General features: G+C 39.1%; 1 protein-coding gene across 1 annotated transcript; it reads left to right on the forward strand.

Annotated features, from left to right (window-relative positions):
* The first annotated feature begins 1,334 nt into the window (after positions 1–1,334).
* Positions 1,335–23,047, forward strand: LOC142351148 (dolichyldiphosphatase 1-like). Its single transcript, XM_075403263.1, has 5 exons — positions 1,335–1,613; positions 2,097–2,254; positions 2,671–2,865; positions 5,438–5,600; positions 22,511–23,047. Exons 1-5 carry the CDS (start codon positions 1,347–1,349, stop codon positions 22,712–22,714), a joined length of 987 nt encoding a protein of 328 aa, XP_075259378.1. The 5' UTR covers positions 1,335–1,346; the 3' UTR covers positions 22,715–23,047.
* Positions 23,048–23,096: the final 49 nt, after the last annotated feature.

Raw genomic sequence — 23,096 nt, forward strand, 5'->3', positions numbered from 1 at the left:
CCTGCTTTGTTTTTTAATACGCTTTACCTTTTGATCACGTTTTTCGTTTTACATAAGTCACGATTTTCATGTTTGATTTCTGACTTATTTCGCTCACTGTTTCAATTGGATGGATTTTAATTTCACTCAATCTTTCACTCATTGAATTAAGCTATTTAGTGAATACGGTCAAAGTCAAAAGAGAAAAACCAAAAGATCAAAAGAAACAGGATAAGCATATAACGCGCGGTCATTAAGTCATAGTGCATTAAGTTATCAAAGTTCATTAAAGCGCTTGCTAGCTGGCATTTTTATTATGCTGAATAGCGCTCAGTTTATAAGCTGAATTTGAGTGTATTTTTAGTATCTAACCGAATATGCAGAATTTGCACACCAAATAAAAAAAATTGATACTTAGAAAAATTCTGTCAATTTCCATCTCTTATTTTTTCTTTTTCTTTTCCAATCCCAATGTATGTAATGCGGGTCAACGGCGGCTATTTTCCGGCAATTTGTTGGCTGTGTTTATTTTATATTCTTTATTTTTAAATGATTTTAATCTCTCATTTGCCCTTGGTTTTTAAATTGACAGTACCTTTAGACTATTTGTAGAAAAGGATTTTAGAATTATTCAAATGTCCATTTTGAGAAGAAAGCTTTTCTTCTGTAATTTGTGCTCAATAATCCAGGCTGGCAATATTACTCTGCTTAGTCTTTCATTTTCTTCCTTCGTGGCATCCCTTTCTCGTTTATCATCTTTTCTCGAAATCTCGAGTATTCTATGGCAACCCGATTTTTGGCGTGAGACAGAAGAACAGCTTTTGTAATGTTGTCCCTTCTCATTGTTTGAGAGATTATAAAAAAAAGTTTTGAAAAAAATACAAAAATCATAAAACAGTTTTGTCACATTTTGATAGTCTGTGAATGTGCATACTGACTAAGTAGTTATATTTGAGCATGGGTTTCATCTTTTACCAGCTTATGAATTTTTGTTAACCAGTTAGTACCCCCTCCCCCCAGCACCACCAATTAATTGTTAGAAAAAGTGATTTATTTGCGATGGGAAAAAATTGGTTTTTAAATTCAAATATTTGCGCTATATTACTATTTTGAATGTAGAGTTTTGCACCAAAATTATTCTGTTTTCCAATGTATTAGGTATTCATTAAAAGGAAGAAATTCCTCTTTAAATTGAAGAGAGATTGCTTGTGCTATAATTACAGCTTTTCTCAGATCGCCATATGTAGCTTAACAGTTTGTTGTGATCATTGTGGTTATAGCTAACTTTGACGGTCGGTTCTTAGAGCTTTGTCCATTGCTATTAGCATACAATGTCACTGATCTAATTTGTAACTGATGATTTCTAAATGTGTTTGATATTTCAGAGTATGCATGTTGAGGGCGAAGGCGACTTAGAATCCGGAACCTGTTCCGCTGGATCTTCTAGATGGGTGCCAGTGAAACTGACATTTGTCTCTTACCCGGAGGGTGATACTATTGGTCATCTTTTAGCTTGGTTCTCTTTGGCCCCTGTGCTGTTAATTACGGCTACTCTTGGAGTTTTGCTGTTCAGACGCGAAGTTCAGATTATTGTGTTTTTATCAGGACTTTTCATCAATGAAGTTATCAATCAGGTTATTATGTAACTGAAGTCCATCTGAATATTCCTTGAGTCAATCCCATAGTATGTTTGCATTTTCTGCAATTGCGGCAGATATTAAACAAACTTTTTGCCAGTAGCGAAAAGATATTCTACCAGAACTAGTAGAAGCTTTATGATGCCAGCGATGCTACATGTGAAGTGAAGAGGACGTCAGAAACTAGATAAATTTCTTAATATATCACAAGTAAACAGGCTATATCTTGCACGAAAAGGATGCGCAAGCTTGAGATCAATAACGCATGCGAAAACTGTTTCTAAGTTTCAGTTTCAGAGCTACAAGCGGGCTTTAAAACTTTCTCTGGGTTATGCTCAGAAACATGTAACTCTGATGTACATCAGAAACTGATGTAATTTTTGAAAGTTTCAAATCTAGACAAATGATTTAATGTTACTGTGAACATCAGTTTTTGATGTAAAAATGGCTGTTCATATAAGTTACCTTTTTGACTTTCAGGTTGCCAAGAGGTTAATCAATCAGCCGCGACCATGTTCCCAGCATGACATGACGTTGCAGCACAGTGACAGAGGAATGCCATCCGCCCACGCACAGTTTATATTCTATTTCGCAACTTATCTATGCCTATTTGTGTCTCTTAGAGTGCCACATTTACAGTAAGTTTCCGTGAAGTGTTAAATTTGATTACACAAAATGTTATTTTTCCTCGATTTGATGGGTCTTGATTTTCCGTTTGGACATTCAAGTTGGGTGAAATTGAAAGCTCATAGACGATTGTGCTCGTTATCTGGTGCGTTAAATCTTGTCTATAACGAATGAAAATGTTGTTACTCAAATGTTCCTAATTATTTCGTTTGAAAATTTATCAAGAATTTGCTACAAAGAGCTGTTATTAGAGAGGCTCCTCTAAGGGTAATATTCGCTGCTGTGCGTTTATATCGAGGTTCGTACATAAAAAATTTACCTTAAAATTGAAATAAATGCCAAAATGATGATAGATTATTGTGATCTGATATCATTTGAGAAATTTTCGTCCTGTAATTTTGTTTTGAGAGATCTATTTTATTCACAGTTCCTCAGCTGGTGGGAGCAGCTGTTCGTCTGCATCGTCTATGGCTTCAACAACATCTGCAGCTGCAACAGCCGCAGCCTCATACATCATGTCAACAACTAACATTGGTGCAAACAATAATCATCACAACTCTGCAGCGTCTACAGCATCACCTAACGGACATCACCACCATCATCATGCGAATTCTGTCAATCAGTAAGTCCGATCACTCTATGGTTTCCGGCTTTTTCTCCCCTATTTGTTTCACCCCCAACATTTAGCCACGATTAATTCGCCCCTGCCGTCATTGCATCCCATTCTAATTCTGTTTTATTCTTACAATTAACATCCAAATTAAGCGATACATGTGATTCGGCTACAAAAAAAATCAGTGACTATTACTCAGAATTGCATATTCGTAGGGTTTTCTGAAAGGGTTTTGTAAAGAAAAGTTTGCTAGGTGAAATGGTATGGTGTTACAATACCGGTTAGAATTAGGGGGTTAGCTGTATTTTTGCGAGAACTGATCACTTTTCACCTGTGGAATATGACGATTTGTAATTCGTATTTTAAAAACATAATGCTATATAATAGGTTTAATGGCTATATTCATCTAGTACTGGGCGTTACAAACCTTATGCAATTTGAACACGCTGTAGTTTGTTCCCAGACAAAAAAGTTGTCACAAAACATTGACGATTGTCGAGCTAATGACAGCGTATAGTTACCACTGCAATCAAGAAATGGGAACTATTACATGCTGGGTTGATTTTTATTAATAACCGCCTCAGCTTCTCAGCCGGCTATTATAGCGCTCCTAATTTTTTTTAGTTCAATGAATTTGAATTGTATTGGGGCGCTGTGTGATGATCCGTTCACACATTTTTAATAGCCGCCCTCATCTTCTCAGCCGGCTATTATTGCGCTCGTATTTTTTTTTACTTCGTCAAACTTTTTTTCGCTTTACCATTTTGCCGCTTTTTCGACATTCTGCGTGAAATCTTTTTGACTTCTCTAGGCTAGTTTCTCTCTTCTCTCATTCTGCTTAAAGTGAATTTGAACATCAGTTGCTGAGCAAAGCAATTCAAAATGAACAGAGTCGGTATAAAAAATTGAATTCAGAAATAGAAACGGGATAAACCCATAAAGCCCAATTTTAGATGCCCGCTATTTGAACGTCGTTCCTATAAGTCTTAGTTACCACCTCTAATGCTTATTGGTGTTGATAGCGGCCCCTGTAGCCTCTCTCTAAGAAACAGAAGTATGTTTAACTAAGAAATGCCATCAAAATAAATCGGACTTAAAAAATATTTTTGTACAAAAATCTTTTTTTTTTCAATATATTCTATTCGTTCAATCCCAATCATGCTTATTGGAATCAACGGCGGCTATTTTCCGGCAATCTGCCGGGTATGTTCATGATTTTTGAAATGAAATTGTAGTGATTTTTGTCACCCCAAAACAGGGAGTGAAGCGAAAAAGCGAGTGGTTTTGCGGCGCGAAATTTTTTAACACTAATTTTAAAGTAGAGTGAGAAAACGGTCTTTGATAAAAAAATTCTGTTTCCCGCTAGTGTTTTTTTTGTTCATGCTGCAATTTCACTTTGATTTTTACCGGTTTTTTCGTTTTGGATTGAATTTTCTAAATTGTTCTCCAAGTCCTTTTATAGTTCATTCGCGGCCCATTTATTTGTTTGAGCCAAATTTGCATTTCTCGCTAGTGGTTTTTGTTCACATGCAACATTTTGACATTGTTTTTCTGTTTTTTATCTGATTTTTTTTTAAAAATGGTGTTTTCAATTCACTCACAGTCCGTTCAAGTTCTAGTTTTTCGTTAAGTGAATGAAAATTCTTTAAATTGTACGTCAGGGCATGTCGTGCTATGTTTTTTTACTTCGTCGAATAAAAATTTTTTGCTTTACCTTAGTTCACAAGTTGTTCAACATTTTGCGTGAAATCTTTTTGACTTCTCTAGGCTAGTTTCTCTCTTCTATTATTCTGCTAAAAGTGTTTTTAGACAGCAGTTGCTCTGCAAACCAATTCAAATTGAACAGAGTCAGAATCAAAAAAACGAAATAAATCAGAAATAGAAACGGGCTAAAGCCTGATTTTAGATGACCGTTACTCGAACTTTGTTCCTAGTTACCATCTCTAATGCTTATTGGTATTGAACAGGCCTCTGTGTGGTCTCACTTCGAAACAGGAGTATGTTCAGCTCCAATAGGAAATCAAAATAGTTCGCACTTTAAAATTGTTTGTACAAAAATCATTTTTTTCACATGTTTTTTTTTCTCTGCTTTCAATCCCTATCTTGGTTATGGGAATCAGCGGCGGCTATTCCCCAATCTGCCGGGTATGTTTCTTAGAGATTAGTTTTCATAACAGTGTTGGGGGTGCGATAAAGTTTTTATTTCTGCTCAAAGTTTTGATTAAACTGTAATCACTAATACTACCTCGTGTTATGGTATGCAAACCATAAACACGCACGTTCAAAATTTTAAAATGGTTAAAATCTTATACGTAGCCGGAAGTTGCCGGAAGTTGACTTCCATGAACTTTCGATATTTCAAAATTGCAGATCGCGTGCTTCAAGCAAAGAGGTGTTGTGACTATGCAGAAGTCACTTGAAGATTCTGGCTGGATATCTCAAACGGATGTTTGGTTCTCGATAAACGCCTGAAGTTCATTGTGACTTGAAGCAGAGTCATACAACCGATGCTTATTGCCGATACACGTACTACTTCTTCCCCCGGAGAAAAGGAAACATTTCTCGTTTTGTTTTGTTTCAGTTCTTCTCCGTCCATATCATGTGTGATGAATTTGTTGGGTGGTTGCTGGTGGAAGCTAGTGATCAACTGTCTCCTCTTCTCACTTGCTTTGATAGTGTCATACAGTCGTGTCTACCTCCAGTACCACACATGGGCTCAAATCTCTGTAGGCGCATTGTGTGGGGTAAGTTTAACCAATGCCATTTTTACCAATGCCATTTTACCCAACCTGCCATTTTACCCGATGCCAATTTTAATTTACCATATTATTAAAATGACCAGAACAACTTTTTAGAGGACTATATAAATGGCCCGTGGAACTTGAAATGAAACTATCTGAACTGAACATGGGATTATAAATGGCTATAATTATTGGCCCATGGGACTTGATATGAAACCATCACAACCTAACATGGTTTTATAAATGGCTATAATGAAATGGCCCGAGGGAATTGATATAAGACTATGACAACCGAACATTGGATAATTGAACGAAAAGATGAAAGAGCATTGGGCAAAATGGCAGGTTGGGTAAAATGGAATTGGGTAAATTGTCATGCAACCGATAGTATCATATCAAATCCCACGGGCCAATCAATTATAGAAATGGCTAAATAGTTCTGGTAATTTTAACAATAGGGTGAATTAAAGTTGGCATTAGGTAAAATAGATTTATTTGAATTTATCTAAGTGTAACGCAATGTTGTCCCCTGAGTCCTCTTTTATCAAATCTTTGCGTCTTAGTGGTCATAGCCCCGCATTTGGAATTTTGCAGGCTGTTTTTCGTTTTACGATGATTTTTTTTGATCAAAATTTTTTAAAATTTAACTCTTTTCAATCGGATTTCCGTATAGGCACGGGACGTCCAAAGCGTTTGTTAGTCCAGCCTTTTTGTAGTTCCCTCTCAAACCGTTTGCTTGTCTGTTTTATTCTTCCAAAACCAAATATTCGAGGAACAGAATTTCTTTTCTCAAAGTAAAGTTCTCAAACGAAGCAAATATATTAGTCATGTGCTCTTTTATGCAATTTTTTATTGACCTTTCAAATGTTTTCACTCGAAAATTGGATGAACAGGTAACAACGACATCCTATTTTCGAGAGATATGCTAGTTTTAGAGATATACTAGTTTCTAAGTTGTCACCATTCTTGTCTCTGAGAAAACACGAAAAACTAGACGTGCCGTTTTCATTTAAGATAGAGCCGTTTTCAACTAGATAGAGCCGTTTTCATTCAGCCAGCTTGCAAATTTTTCTCAAGTTCAGCCATATATTAGCTAATTAGAAACAAAATGGTCGAATCAGATGCTTCCTCTCAAAGCGTTTAAATCCGAGTTCTCAAATGTTTCAGAGCCCAGCTGCTAGGGGACAAAAAATTTCAAAAACAGGCTCCGACGGCACATCGTCAACGATTTGGCCTACATATCAGTAAAATATGAAGTTATGAAGACTTCTCCCCCAAATGAAGATATCATCCTTGAAAATGACATCGGATAAGTTGTCAAGGCTATCACCAAGGCTATCAAGGCAAATTTGAATTTGAAATTTTTGCATTAAATATTATTTCTGCTGGTCGTTTTTTTGGCCGCTTGACTTTTCGCCCTCAAAAACAGTATACAGCCCGGAGGGCAATAAATTCTCTTGGAAACTTACTGTTCATTAGTCTCTAATTTTAGAGATCCTATATATTAAACGCGTGAGCTTTAAAGTGGGACAAAATTTTTGCATGTTTAAGGGCCCATCGAAGCACATGTTTAGGAGCCGCATTGAGCAGCATTGATAAGCGAACATTTTGAGAGAGGTCAATGACCTAAAAGGCTCAAAGTACATGGGTGAGAACCGAACCTGGGTCAAAAGGCTGTTAGTCAGGTTCAGTTACCACGAGGCTAAGAGGGCTTCAAATTATGCTCTCCCAGAGGGAGGATTTACTGTCCTGGTTATTACGTGTTTTTAATTGCTCCCGAACTAAATTTGAAGTTCTGATTGTAAACGTGTTTTTCTGCAAAGTTTTAGCTTTACAGATTCTGCGCTCTTCTACAACACTCTTAGCTTTCAACTAAGTTTTTCACGCTTAACTTTTTGATTTTTGTGTTATCCCAAATGCTCTCAATCTGAAATGTTTATTGATACGATTGAAGCGATTGTGAGAAATGGTGGAATGTAGTCGTTATAGCGCAGTTGGTAAGATGGAGGACTGCTATTCGGAGGGCCGAGGGTTCAAACCCGTGTCGGGTTTCCTCCTTTTTGTAGACATGAAAATTTGTAATCAACCCCATGCCGAGTGTTTTTCGAGGGCACTTCTTGCAACGCTGAGTCGTTTTATGTTCCTGTGTGTTTTGGGGATGAAAAATGCTAATCCTATATATTAAACATGTGAGCTCTAAAGTGGGACAAAATTTCTGCATGTTTAAGGGGCTTCTCGAAGCGCATGTTTAAGAGCCGCATTGATCAGCATGGTTAAGCGAACATATCGAGAGACGTCAATGACCTAAAAGGCTCAAAGTACATGGATGAGAGCCGAACCTGGGTGAAAAGACTGTTAGTCAGGTGCAGCTGCCACGAGGCTAAGAGGGCTCGAAGTTATGTTCGACCAGAGGGAGATTTTACTGTCCTAGGTACGTGTTTTTAATTGCTCACGAATTATGTTTGAACTTCTTATTGTAAACGTGTTTCTCTGCAAAGTTTCAGCTTGACAGATTATTCGCTATTCTAGAACGCTCTTATCTTTCAATTAAGTTTTTAACGCTACAATTTTTGATTTCTGAGTGATCTCAAATGCTCTCAATCTGAAATGTTTATTGTTACGATAAGTGATTTTGACAAACGGTTGTATGTAGTCGTTATAGCGCAGTTGTTAAGATGGAGCACTGCTATTCTGAGGGTCGAGGGTTCGAAACCGTGTCCGGTACCCTCCCTTTTGTAGGCATGAAAATTCCTAATCAACTCCATGCTGCCTGTTGTTCGAGAGCACTTCTTGCGACGCTAATTTGTTTTATGTTCCTGTGTGTGTTTGGGGGATGAAAATTGCTAATCCTATATATTGAACGCGTGATCTCTAAAATGGGAAAATTTTTCTGCATGTTTAAGAGGCCTCTGGAGGCGCGTGTTTAAGAGCCGCTTTGAGTAGGATGGTTAAGCGAACAGATCGAGAGAGGTCACTGACCTAAAAGGCTCAAAGTAGATGGGTGAGAACCGAACCTGGGACAAAAACCTGTTAGTCAGGTGCAGTTACCACGAGGCTAAGAGGGCTTGAAGGTATGCTCGACCAGAGGGAGGATTTACTGTCCTGGGTATTACGTGTTTTTTAATTGCTCGAGAACTGAGTTTGAAGTTCTTTTTGTAAACTTGTAACTTCAGTTTTTGTGCAAAATTTTAGCCGTACAGATTCTGCGTACACATGTTCCTGTGTGTGTTTGGTGGATGAAAATTGCTAATCCTGTCCATTTATAGACATGAAAATTTCTAATCAACACCATGCGAGGCGAGTTGGTTTATGTTCCCGTGTGTGTGTTTGGGGGATTAAAAATGGCAATTGTTTTATCTTTGTAGCAAATTTTCTTTCCATTCCCTTGGTCTTTTTTGTTTTTTTTAAGCCTTTGAAAGATCGTTTTTCGTAAACCTTTGATTTTCCAGTTAGTATTGTTGCCCCTAAACGAATTTTAGAGCAATCATTTTTCTGTTCTTTCTCTCTCTCTCTGTGTTTCTCTCTCTCGCTCTGTGTGTGTGTGTGTGTGTGTGTGTGTGTTTCGTCCTCTTTCTTCTCTTTCCTCCGTTCCGTTTCTCTCATTCTCTCCCTATCTCCTTTTTCCGTCTTTCCGTTTGTCTTTCTCTCACTTTGTGTTTTTCTCTATTTTCATCTTCTCAAATTTAATGATCAAGAAAACCAATTGAGCAAATAGTCACCCCACGAAACGGGAGGCAATAACAGAATACACCAAGAGTTTCAGACTGAATTGGAAAAATCAAACATTTTTCTCTGTCCTCCATAGGATAACCACAGGTTGACTTTTATTTTATAGCTGTTGACTTGCGGTATTACCATTGTCCGAAAATCACTATGAAACTTAGTTTTGAGCAGTTTTAGTCGTATTGTCTAATCTTCCTTTATTATATTAAACATCAGTCGCAATTGAGCACAATCGTTAACATTGCTCCTATCTTGACATATTTTAGGGGTCCTTAATCATGCAACCTAGCGCATAATCTATGCGTTTTGGGACGCTCTTTGCCATCATATTTAAGCTCCTTTTATGCACATTTTTTTGCACATTAAGCATGTGGTATAGCAAAAACAAGCGGGTCACAAACGTCCGTGTCCAGAAAAGATGAAAGAGCATTGGGCAAAATGGCAGGTTGGGTAAAATGGCATTGCGTAAAATGGAATTGGGTAAATTCTCATGCAACCGATAGTATCATATCAAATCCCACGGGCCAATCAATTATAGAAATGGCTAAATAGTTCTGGTAATTTTAACAATAGGGTGAATTAAAGTTGGCATTAGGTAAAATAGATTTATTTGAATTTATCTAAGTGTAACGCAATGTTGTCCCCTGAGTCCTCTTTTATCAAATCTTTGCGTCTTAGTGGTCATAGCCCCGCATTTGGAATTTTGCAGGCTGTTTTTCGTTTTACAATGATTTTTTTTAATCAAAATTTTTAAAAATTTTACTCTTTTCAATCGGATTTCCGTATAAGCACGGGACGTCCAAGGCGTTTGTTAGTCCAGCCTTTTTGTAGTTCCCTCTCATACCGTTTGCTTGTCTGTTTTATTCCAAAACCAAATATTCGAGGAACAGAATTTCTTTTCTCAAAGTAAAGTTCTCAAACGAAGCAAATATATTAGTCATGTGCTCTTTTATGCAATTTTTTATTGACCTTTCAAATGTTTTCACTCGAAAATTGGATGAACAGGTAACAACGACATCCTATTTTCGAGAGATATGCTAGTTTTAGAGATATACTAGTTTCTAAGTTGTCACCATTCTTGTCTCTGAGAAAACACGAAAAACTAGACGTGCCGTTTTCATTTAAGATAGAGCCGTTTTCAACTAGATAGAGCCGTTTTCATTCAGCCAGCTTGCAAATTTTTCAAGTTCAGCCATATATTAGCTAATTAGAAACAAAATGGTCGAATCAGATACTTCCTCTCAAAGCGTTTAAATCCGGGTTCTCAAATGTTTCAGAGCCCAGCTGCTAGGGGACAAAAAATTTCAAAAACAGGCTCCGACGGCACATCGTCAACGATTTGGCCTACATATCAGTAAAATATGAAGTTGTGAAGACTTCTCCCCCAAATGAAGATATCATCCTTGAAAATGACATCGGATAAGTTGTCAAGGCTATCACCAAGGCTATCAAGGCAAATTTGAATTTGAAATTTTTGCATTAAATATTATTTCTGCTGGTCGTTTTTTTTGGCCGCTTGACTTTTCGCCCTCAAAAACAGTATACAGCACGGAGGGCAATAAATTCTCTTGGAAACTTACTGTTCATTAGTCTCTAATTTTAGAGATCCTATATATTAAACGCGTGAGCTTTGAAGTGGGACAAAATTTTTGCATGTTTAAGGGCCCCTCGAAGCACATGTTTAGGAGCCGCATTGAGCAGCATTGATAAGCGAACATTTTGAGAGAGGTCAATGACCTAAAAGGCTCAAAGTACATGGGTGAGAACCGAACCTGGGTCAAAAGGCTCTTAGTCAGGTTCAGTTACCACGAGGCTAAGAGGGCTTCAAATTATGCTCTCCCAGAGGGAGGATTTACTGTCCTGGTTATTACGTGTTTTTAATTGCTCCCGAACTAAATTTGAAGTTCTGATTGTAAACGTGTTTTTCTGCAAAGTTTTAGCTTTACAGATTCTGCGCTCTTCTACAACACTCTTAGCTTTCAACTAAGTTTTTCACGCTAAACTTTTTGATTTTTGTGTTATCCCAAATGCTCTCAATCTGAAATGTTTATTGATACGATTGAAGCGATTGTGAGAAATGGTGGAATGTAGTCGTTATAGCGCAGCTGGTAAGATGGAGGACTGCTATTCGGAGGGCCGAGGGTTCAAACCCGTGTCGGGTTTCCTCCTTTTTGTAGACATGAAAATTTGTAATCAACCCCATGCCGAGTGTTTTTCGAGGGCACTTCTTGCAACGCTGAGTCGTTTTATGTTCCTGTGTGTTTTGGGGATGAAAAATGCTAATCCTATATATTAAACATGTGAGCTCTAAAGTGGGACAAAATTTCTGCGTGTTTAAGGGGCTTCTCGAAGCGCATGTTTAAGAGCCGCATTGAGCAGCATGGTTAAGCGAACATATCGAGAGACGTCAATGACCTAAAAGGCTCAAAGTACATGGATGAGAACCGAACCTGGGTCAAAAGACTGTTAGTCAGGTGCAGCTGCCACGAGGCTAAGAGGGCTCGAAGTTATGTTCGACCAGAGGGAGATTTTACTGTCCTAGGTACGTGTTTTTAATTGCTCACGAATTATGTTTGAACTTCTTATTGTAAACGTGTTTCTCTGCAAAGTTTCAGCTTGACAGATTATTCGCTATTCTAGAACGCTCTTATCTTTCAACTAAGTTTTTAACGCTACAATTTTTGATTTCTGAGTGATCTCAAATGCTCTCAATCTGAAATGTTTATTGTTACGATAAGTGATTTTGACAAACGGTTGTATGTAGTCGTTATAGCGCAGTTGTTAAGATGGAGCACTGCTATTCTGAGGGTCGAGGGTTCGAAACTGTGTCCGGTACCCTCCCTTTTGTAGGCATGAAAATTCCTAATCAACTCCATGCTGCCTGTTGTTCGAGAGCACTTCTTGCGACGCTAATTTGTTTTATGTTCCTGTGTGTGTTTGGGGGATGAAAATTGCTAATCCTATATATTGAACGCGTGATCTCTAAAATGGGAAAATTTTTCTGCATGTTTAAGAGGCCTCTGGAGGCGCGTGTTTAAGAGCCGCTTTGAGTAGGATGGTTAAGCGAACAGATCGAGAGAGGTCACTGACCTAAAAGGCTCAAAGTAGATGGGTGAGAACCGAACCTGGGACAAAAACCTGTTAGTCAGGTGCAGTTACCACGAGGCTAAGAGGGCTTGAAGGTATGCTCGACCAGAGGGAGGATTTACTGTCCTGGGTATTACGTGTTTTTTAATTGCTCGAGAACTGAGTTTGAAGTTCTTTTTGTAAACTTGTAACTTCAGTTTTTGTGCAAAATTTTAGCCGTACAGATTCTGCGTACACATGTTCCTGTGTGTGTTTGGTGGATGAAAATTGCTAATCCTGTCCATTTATAGACATGAAAATTTCTAATCAACACCATGCGAACACCATGCGAGGCGAGTTGGTTTATGTTCCCGTGTGTGTGTTTGGGGGATTAAAAATGGCAATTGTTTTATCTTTGTAGCAAATTTTCTTTCCATTCCCTTGGTCTTTTTTGTTTTTTTTAAGCCTTTGAAAGATCGTTTTTCGTAAACCTTTGATTTTCCAGTTAGTATTGTTGCCCCTAAACGAATTTTAGAGCAATGATTTTTCTGTTCTTTCTCTCTCTCTCTCTCTCTCTGTGTTTCTCTCTCTCGCTCTGTGTGTGTGTGTGTGTGTGTGTGTGTGTGTGTGTTTCGTCCTCTTTCTTCTCTTTCCTCCGTTCCGTTTCTCTCATTCTCTCCCTATCTCCTTTTTCCGTCTTTCCGTTTGTCTTTCTCTCACTTTGTGTTTTTCTCTATTTTTATCTTCTCAAATTTAATGATCAAGAAAACCAATTGAGCAAATAGTCACCCCACGAAACGGGAGGCAATAACAGAATACACCAAGATTTTCAGACTGAATTGGAAAAATCAAACATTTTTCTCTGTCCTCCATAGGATAACCACAGGTTGACTTTTATTTTATAGCTGTTGACTTGCGGTATTACCATTGTCCGAAAATCACTATGAAACTTAGTTTTGAGCAGTTTTAGTCGTATTGTCTAATCTTCCTTTATTATATTAAACATCAGTCGCAATTGAGCACAATCGTTAACATTGCTCCTATCTTGACATATTTTAGGGGTCCTTAATCATGCAACCTAGCGCATAATCTATGCGTTTTGGGACGCTCTTTGCCATCATATTTAAGCTCCTTTTATGCACATTTTTTTGCACATTAAGCATGTGGTATAGCAAAAACAAGCGGGTCACAAACGTCCGTGTCCAGAAATTTGCTGTAGAAAGAGCAAAGGACTAGTGCAATACGCATAGTTAGCGTAATTGGTGAGAACTAGGGCTGTTAAGCGAGGGATATGGGTTGAGCCCGAGTCAGTGCGAAACAGAAATCTTAATTTTTTCAAAACCTCTTATTCGTGTAAATGGTTTTCTTATTATGGTTTTGCGGGCCTGCTAGTATAAATTAATGGTGTGAAGGGGGGTTCTTTGACTTCCTCCTTCCTAAACCCGACCCACTTAACTCCCTCCCGCACTCCATCCCTCCATCTCATTCTGTTCGTCCCCATTTTGCTCCCTGTGCCCTCAATTAAGCCACAGCCGAATACTAACGACGCCAACCAAACGCCAGTTGTTTGAGAGCGATTCCCCTGACGTTAGTGGGTCATGTTTTTTTGCAATTGCTCACGAAGTTCGGAGCAGTTATTGTAAATGTGTGCGTCTTCTTCTATGCAAAAATTCGACTTTCCGTTTTTAGGTAGAACATGTTTGCTCGCAGTTTATGTTTACTTTCCAACTTCAAAACTGGATGAACAGATATACCCCCCTCCGCTTTACTGCTGGAGACAACCAAAGGCAACCCCTCGTCTGTCGTTTAAAAGCATTTCGTCAGACGGTGCATATTTAGAATGTGTAGAATTTTGTACTTTGCTTAGGCTGACTAGCTGGGGACCGACTAGCGCCCAAAACTCTAACAAATTGAAAGGGGTGTTTTGATGGCTCTCGGACCTCTATCGGACGGTTATTTTGTCCCCACGCTGCTCATGTCGGCTGTAAGAAACTCTAGTTGGAATAATGGATTGATTCGAGTAATCAAATAACCTCAAATGGATATACAAGAAATGTAAAAGATCTCAAAATCAAATCAATAATCAACCAGAGTTTTATTATAGAAGATGGTTCACAACTTTAACCAAATTCACCACTAAGAGCTACTATTCTCTAACTCTACAAGCTCTCACTCAAGCCGCTTGATCTAGATGCGGTTGATTGGTGTTCTCAAGCGTTCTGATTTTCAAGCGCGCAAACCGGTGTTCTGGTTTCCAATCGCTCACCCCGGTGTTCTGATTTTATCAAGTCAATTCAACTCCTTCAACAATGTTTTTGTTATCACAACTCCTCTACAGGTCAACTCCTGAGCTACAGCTGTGTTATGGTTGTGTTTTGGTAATGCCATGGTTCTACTCCTAAGTAACTTAACAAGCAACAACGTACAAGAATGATCAAAACAAAAGAATCTGTTCACTTCACATTATCGACCACATTAGTTAGACCTTTCTTACGTAAAGTTTGTTATGACTTCAAAGGAACAATTGAATGACCTCAACGCCTTCTTTATACATTGCTGATTTCTATTCAAGCTATTCAAACTACAACAAAAGCAGTATCAGACTTATGACGCTACCAATTAATCAGTCGGTCAAACTATGAACTCAAGAATTTAAGCCTTATTTGGAAGTTTAAAGTCCCCCCACACGGTATCTCTAAAACAAATTCCCCAAAACTGACAACAACGGAACTTGCCCAACGGTATTCACTATCTCCCTACCAAGTTCAACCACACTGAGGTTAATACCTGATGATAACTCCTTTTTACAAATTCGGTCCTTCTCGGAAAATCAATATTGCACCCACTCAACTTCTAAGTAACCCTTTTTTTGTTCCATAAAAGGCTGGTCAGTCAAATGGCCTTGAATTGCAAGCCAACAGTCATACTAGCATTTTGATGGTAACCGATTTTCGAACTTCAGGCTGTATCCATTTTTATTGCGAAATTTTGCGAGAAAAGTAGGGTTTACCAAATTCTACACTCCTCCCTTCTACACTATTATTCTCCCGAATAATTGCTAAAACTGGCATTTGACTTAAATCTTAACTAACCCGAATCTTAAAAAAAAGTATTTGGCTTGTCTTATTGATACATCTAGTCTCCCTTATCAGTAGTTTTTGCTTCATGCCTACCTTACTTTCTCCTTAACTAAATCCTCAACACATCACAGCAGTTTTTTTCGCCTAACGTAAGCCTAATAGACCAATTTGTGAACCATCGCTAACTACAAATGAGTATTAGTAGTACATCAACGCATTACTCTAGAACATTAATCAAATTTACAGCAACTGAATTGGAATGAACAAATGTGGCTAAAACTACAAAAACGATTACGCAAATTAAAAACTTGTCTCCGTTAAAAAAAAAAAGCAACTAAATACCACGTTCTGTTACGACTTAATTACACAATAACTGTTTAGTTGAACCATCTAGTCTTTACATCATTTCCCCCGGCCATCTCACTAAAAATTCAATTTCAACAATTTCAGTAACTCCAAATTCAACTAAATTGGTTCAACTCACCTATGTATTACTATTTCGAGGTTCATTTTATAAACTATGCAACTATTAAGCTCTACTTAATATTCACAAACCAAGTTTCTGTGTTTAACCACTGATTATTCATGCACCCTCTACCAGTTACAGTTTTGTAATAAAGTATTTACCAATTATTTCACCACATAAACAAACTTTGCACCATTAACCAATTCTTCGGACTAACTTTAGCACTCTACCGACAAATGATTAGACACAGAAACTAATTTCAAACACATTAATAGGATACCAAATTAAAAGAAGCTATCGGGCTGAAGATTACGAAACCGACTGTACTTCCTCAAAATCTTTCTTCCTTCGATGCTTGAAAGGATGTCCGCCCATCTCCTCTCTGGACCAACACCTCACATCTGGAGGTCTCCTCCTCCAGCACCATCTCTTCATCAGCTTCAACCTGCTCCATCTCTCCTTCCGACTCGTCTGAAGCCACATTGTCCCTCGTGACAACAAGTCTTCACAACCGTTGAAACAGAATCCTGTCTGACAGAACTCCTCCCTTCTGTGGTGGACATCGCCTATCGATCCCATCATCTCATACTGCAAATCGACTACTGACTGAGGCTCCCGTCTTCTGCTGTACACTACATCATTTGTGCTATCAACTTGTGGGTACCCCGCAATAGGCATTGCCTGGACTTCCTCGCTTCCGCTTCCAAAGTCGTTTGAAGTGCCCACAGAAAAGGGATAACTTTCCTTTCGAGGGCCGTGGCCCTGACTAACACAATTACACGCCACTCGCATTCGGAACCACAGGTCATCAGAGTCTCTTTCAACCATCCACACATTGCTGTGCCCTATATCTCCCTCATTAAATCTCCGTAATTCCTCTGTTCCCTCAACTTCTGCGTTCAATTGGGCGTCCAGATATCTATCTTCCACTCTATCTGAAGTCATGACATCAATAACTTCTGATCGTCCCAAGGAGTTTCCAGTTTCACTGTCAAGAGTAGACCGAAAGTCCAACTCTTCGGTTGTGATCGCACACAACGCATTGGTTGTCAAGTCTGGTTGAGCCTCCTCTACATCTGTATTGCCGATCGATTCGTCAGTACTAGAGAATTCCTTGCCTTTGCCTAATTCAACCTGCTTTCTACTTCTTTCATTCAACTTCACAAACTTCGTCAAGTACCTCTTTTTATACCTTCCACCAAAACTCACACTTCGCCGTCTACTGAACTTCAAACATGTTTCTCTTCCTGAGGACATCTTTAGCAGAGGGGTTTTCTTGATTGCTAAAACCACTCCGTGACCCGCTTCAATCCTCAATCTTAACCGAAACCTCTGATTGCTACACTCCAAACTGCTTGACTGTTCAAACCCACATTCACATCCCTGCATATTTTCACTACTGGAAGGACATTTTGATGTGTCCATCGCACTCCCTTGAACCAATTCACATTTTTCAGACCTTGAAAAGTAATTCTTAAACACTTGATTGAGCTTTTTAAAACTTGGTTCTTGTCTCAACTTGTTTGTTTCCACCAGTGAACATCCTAAGAACTGGTCCTGCTGATCCCGGTTATTCTGTTTTTCTGCTAAGATCTGTGAGTCATTGGATCTCTCAAACTTCCAAAAACTTTTCATGATACCAAACATTAGAACAAGCAAGAACTCCAACCAACTCAAAACGTTTTCAACCGATATCCTGAAAACCGACAATTTATCGCAAGATTCCACACGCCTTTGCCCATCCGTGACATCACTGCTTCCTCCTCCTCCAAGATGAAATTGACTAAAAGTCTCTACTACTTCGTTATAGCTATGAAAATTGTCTGTCAACATAACGAGCGACTCAAAAACTGCATCCAACTGAGGGAAATCTGATGTAGCATCCCACTTCACAATGGTATCACGAGCTCTGCCTAGTAATTGAACCTTTTTCTTCAAATCAACTGTTTCAAACTCGTTTAAAGCTGTAATGCTCTCCTCGCTTGAAACAACCAACGAAGCTTGCCCAAACTCCCATTCCTTCCTGATCACTGGTGCCGTATGTTCAAACACTCTTTGAAAAGTTCTCATTCTCGCCATCGATAGCAGTTGAGGTCCTTTCTGTAATTCGTTATCGGTCCTCTTTGTAAGTTCCCCTGCCGACTTGCAGTGGTCAAGATTGCAAATCCATTGAGCTTTCTCTTTTGTTGGCTTTGGTACCGTAAACACCTCAGCTGTCCCCCAAGACACAACTCCTTCGGAAGCTCTCGAAATCACCTCGAGTTGCTCTTCTTGTTCAATTGAAGTGCAATTGTCAAACACCTCTTCCAAGTCAGCAGCTGACGTGCTTGTTCCGCTCGATTCAAAAACTCTTGCTGTATCCCAGTACAGACATGCTTCATAACCCCTCGACAAAACTTGAATCCTATCTCGTCTGTTCAAGTTTTGGGGACTCTGGACTACGCTCCTTTCATTTTCGAAGTCCACAACTGCCCTTGATCTAGATTCTAACTCAGCCTGAAACTCCTTAACCGCTGCATCCCCTTGTGGATTATTAACTGCCCAAAGCTTTAGCCATTTCCCTTTTAAGTCAGCTGGGTTGCCACTCCACTCAACCTGTCTAAAAATTTCTGCAATACTATTTGTTTGTAAGTCTGTACATCGCCAGTGTCCAGAACGAACGCTCGCGGGGCAAACGGAACCAATACTCTTCTCTCTGATTTTATTTTTGTTTCGAAAAGAATCCACTTCATCTCTACTAGATACACAACCCCTTCTCTCAACTACACACGGGACTTCTTCAATTACAGTGTCAATCCCTTCATTCCATGTAGCTCTAAGATAGTCTCCAGCTAGGCTTTCTGCAAAAGTTCTTTGATTGGATTCCATCTCTCTCATATCGACTTCACCGCCTCCTACTAGAGACAAAAACTCAGGTGACAAGAGATCTAAGCAGTCGCTGTTCTTCTCTTGAGTACAAACAGCCAACTCATTCTGTTCAGAGCGAAACTCAACTTCCTCATCCTTACTGCCCCCATTGTCAGAGTCGCTATTGGGAAAGCAGTCATCACCCCCATTGTTCGCTGAAGAGTTGTCAACGTAATAGACAAAACCTTCAGGCGTAACTACTTTCTCCAACTTAGACAAGAATTTTCCCCTATTCTCTTCCTGTAGTCTTCTCGGTTCCTTGCTCTCTATATCAACTAGCATCAAGGTCTCACGGCGCCGCTTTTCCTCAATTTTCTTTGTATTTTGAGACTGTAACTCTCTATCCCCGAAATCTCTTTCTTCATCAAAATATTTGCATTCTTCAACTTCATTTCCTCGACGCGCTTCTTCATCAAAACTTCCAAATGACTCCTTTTTGAAACCTGTAGAAGCAACATTTGCCTCAAGCCATTCACTAGGGATCACAATTATTTCCTGTCCGGTTCTTTGATCGTATCGATACTTAATACCTACTTGCTCTTCCCCGTTTACTTCTCCCAACATACTCAGACCTAATTGTTCTGCTTGCTCCTCACTCAATTGTAGCAAATCCACCACGTTCTGGAACTTCCTCATTGCTTCATCTTGGCTACTACATCCTGTTGCCACTAAATCCAAACCAACTTCACTAAGCTCAGAAATTCCATCTGAGTTTTCGTTTAAGGAGTATTTTATCCTGCCTTCTGCTTGACTTTTCTCACTTTCCGCTTCTTCTTCCGTTATATTTCTTCCCCTACTTCTACTACTATCCGTATGATCACAATTTTTCCCCTTTATTAACGATAGTCTCTCGTCAATGATGTCAAAGTATTGTTCTAACGACATTACCACTTCACCAGTTTCCGACAACCAGAATCTGAATGGCAAATCCAAAACCACTTGCAACGCCCATCCTCTCAATAGACCAAGCATTGACGACATAGCTTGATCCTCACCCATTTGTAAAACGTCTACAACGTCAAGGTAGTACAACTTCCAGTCTTCCCACTTCGGAAACCTTTCCGACGGAAAATACTCTACAAACGGGAACGCACTCCAATCCATGTTTACTAAATAATTATGTTTTTCCCCTCTCCGTTTACTAGTGGTGCTCCTCAACTCTAACTCTTCTACTCTATCCAGCAGTCCTCTCTCTCTCTCTCTCTCTCTCTGAGAAGATCCCTTAGCCTCTCACTCTAAGCCCAGTTCCTCCTCTCCTATCAGTAACTACTGTTCCTCTAACCTGACTTAATCTGCTTTGCCAATCTTAACTGAAATCTTGCTGCTGTTGAACCAACACTGGCCTACTTTGCAAACTGCTTTTTGATCTCTCCCTCAGAGTCAAACTCTCTAACTCGTGTTCCCCCAGTATGAAAAAAAAAACCGCGTGGAAAATCCCTCTCCCTCAAATCTAATCCCTCTATACTCTACTCTATGCTCACCAAACTTTACATACGCAACTGTTACTTGTCAAATACCAGCTTACCAACTTCCTGTTTTAAGCTCTCGGTACTCTGAACTGGCCCTCTTCTTCTCAAGGAAGCCAATTACTAACAATTACAGTCTTGAATAACTTGCTCTCAATTAGCTTTTCTCTCTTTAGACTACCTCTATTTCTCACTTCTCTCTCTTTACCTTGCCTCACAAATCTCTTGATCTTGGCCAAGGCCCTGTAACAACCTTCTTCTAAGAAAGCCGATACTCTACTCAATTCTCTGTACAAACTCAGTCTCACGCAACTTACGCTCTTGGCTAAGTCAAAACTCACTCTCTCTATCTTCTAGTCTCAAAAAAAGCTAAATGTTAACAATACCAACAGTCGAACTCCAACTCAACTGAAAACTGCTCTGCACACTCGCACTCTCTTTCTCTCTCTCTCTCTCTCTCTCTCTCTCTCTCTCCGTCAAGACCCGACTTGATTCTGTCCACGGATTTCTCTTTCTTCTTCACTCGCTGTCGCACAAGTCAATTCTTCTTCACTCTCTTGTTGTTCGCACTTGCAAAGTCCAACCTCCAACTACAACCATCACAGCCGCCAATCCACTCCAACCGTCAAGAAGTCTCGAGAAAGCCCACCCAGGAGCGCCACTGTAGAATTTTGTACTTTGCTTAGGCTGACTAGCTGGGGACCGACTAGCGCCCAAAACTCTAACAAATTGAAAGGGGTGTTTTGATGGCTCTCGGACCTCTATCGGACGGTTATTTTGTCCCCACGCTGCTCATGTCGGCTGTAAGAAACTCTAGTTGGAATAATGGATTGATTCGAGTAATCAAATAACATCAAATGGATATACAAGAAATGTAAAAGATCTCAAAATCAAATCAATAATCAACCAGAGTTTTATTATAGAAGATGGTTCACAACTTTAACCAAATTCACCACTAAGAGCTACTATTCTCTAACTCTACAAGCTCTCACTCAAGCCGCTTGATCTAGATGCGGTTGATTGGTGTTCTCAAGCGTTCTGATTTTCAAGCGCGCAAACCGGTGTTCTGGTTTCCAATCGCTCACCCCGGTGTTCTGATTTTATCAAGTCAATTCAACTCCCTCAACAATGTTTTTGTTATCACAACTCCTCTACAGGTCAACTCCTGAGCTACAGCTGTGTTATGGTTGTGTTTTGGTAATGCCATGGTTCTACTCCTAAGTAACTTAACAAGCAACAACGTACAAGAATGATCAAAACAAAAGAATCTGTTCACTTCACATTATCGACCACATTAGTTAGACCTTTCTTACGTAAAGTTTGTTATGACTTCAAAGGAACAATTGAATGACCTCAACGCCTTCTTTATACATTGCTGATTTCTATTCAAGCTATTCAAACTACAACAAAAGCAGTATCAGACTTATGACGCTACCAATTAATCAGTCGGTCAAACTATGAACTCAAGAATTTAAGCCTTATTTGGAAGTTTAAAGTCCCCCCACACGGTATCTCTAAAACAAATTCCCCAAAACTGACAACAACGGAACTTGCCCAACGGTATTCACTATCTCCCTACCAAGTTTAACCACACTGAGGTTAATACCTGATGATAACTCCTTTTTACAAATTCGGTCCTTCTCGGAAAATCAATATTGCACCCACTCAACTTCTAAGTAACCCTTTTTTTGTTCCATAAAAGGCTGGTCAGTCAAATGGCCTTGAATTGCAAGCCAACAGTCATACTAGCATTTTGATGGTAACCGATTTTCGAACTTCAGGCTGTATCCATTTTTATTGCGAAATTTTGCGAGAAAAGTAGGGTTTACCAAATTCTACAGAATGCATCTACCAAATTTTAAGATTTAATTTTTCGCACTGTTCAAAATTTGATTATCAACGATTCCGATGTAAAAAAGGCAGAAAACAAATTTCGAATTTTTCCTGTTTTGTATCTTGTCTAGCAAGTATTGAAATCTGCTAAAAGTTTTACTGATTTTCCGTTTAATCTTTTTATCCTGTCAATGGAGTTGTTATAGAAGCTGTTAAATACGTTTTTGATGCTATGGTCATCTTTAACATTTTGAAACCTTATAAAAACGTGAATAGAATTTTTGAAAATCAGCTGAATGTTCACAAAACCCCACTAATTATAGCTTTTGATGCATTTTTAGTTTTGCGTGCATAGTTTGTGATTGTGTTTAGATACTATTTGCAGTGTTGTGGTACTTAACAACAGTCTTACTCTTTGTGCCTCGCTACAATCTATTAGTTTCAAACGCAGTTGGAGAATTTCTCATGCTCAGAGATTCAAGTCTCATTCCGAATGTTCTACTCTTCGAGTACGTGAAAGGACGAACGGAGGCGCAGGCAAGGTTGAGGAAACAGAATGCCGAGCATTGCAGTTGATGGAACGGATTTGATAATGCGTCAATGACATCAGATGAAAATCCAGGATCATTCTGTTAGATAGAGGAACTAAACGCTCAAAAATTGGAAACAGAATATACAAATACTTGTTGCCATTGAATGTGAAACAAGCGTCTTATCGAATGAAGATCTGCCTCATAGCTACTTGCTGTCTGTTGTTGATAGAAATGGGTGCGGATTCAATTTTATTGATTTCGAGCGATATCAGGAACAGTTGATATGTTGTTTTATCTCAAATCTGTGGCAGAATTGAGTTCGCTTTCTATGTTCGAAAATATTTTGATATAATCATTGATAACTTTTTTTTTTTGGGGGGGGGGGGGGGGGGGGGTTAGCCAGTTTTCATTATTCTTCTACTTTT

The sequence above is a fragment of the Convolutriloba macropyga genome, chromosome 12 (assembly GCF_964194025.1).
Source record: "Convolutriloba macropyga chromosome 12, txConMacr16.3, whole genome shotgun sequence".
In the NCBI taxonomy this organism is placed as follows: Eukaryota; Metazoa; Xenacoelomorpha; order Acoela; family Convolutidae; genus Convolutriloba; species Convolutriloba macropyga.

Coding starts and splice junctions, on each gene's coding strand:
- LOC142351148 (XM_075403263.1), top strand. CDS start 1,347: ATGTGTTTGATATTTCAGAGTATGCATGTTGAGGGCGAAGGCGACTTA. Junction 1,614..2,096: donor TCAATGAAGTTATCAATCAG/GTTATTATGTAA, acceptor TTTGACTTTCAG/GTTGCCAAGAGGTTAATCAA. Junction 2,255..2,670: donor CTTAGAGTGCCACATTTACA/GTAAGTTTCCGT, acceptor TTTTATTCACAG/TTCCTCAGCTGGTGGGAGCA.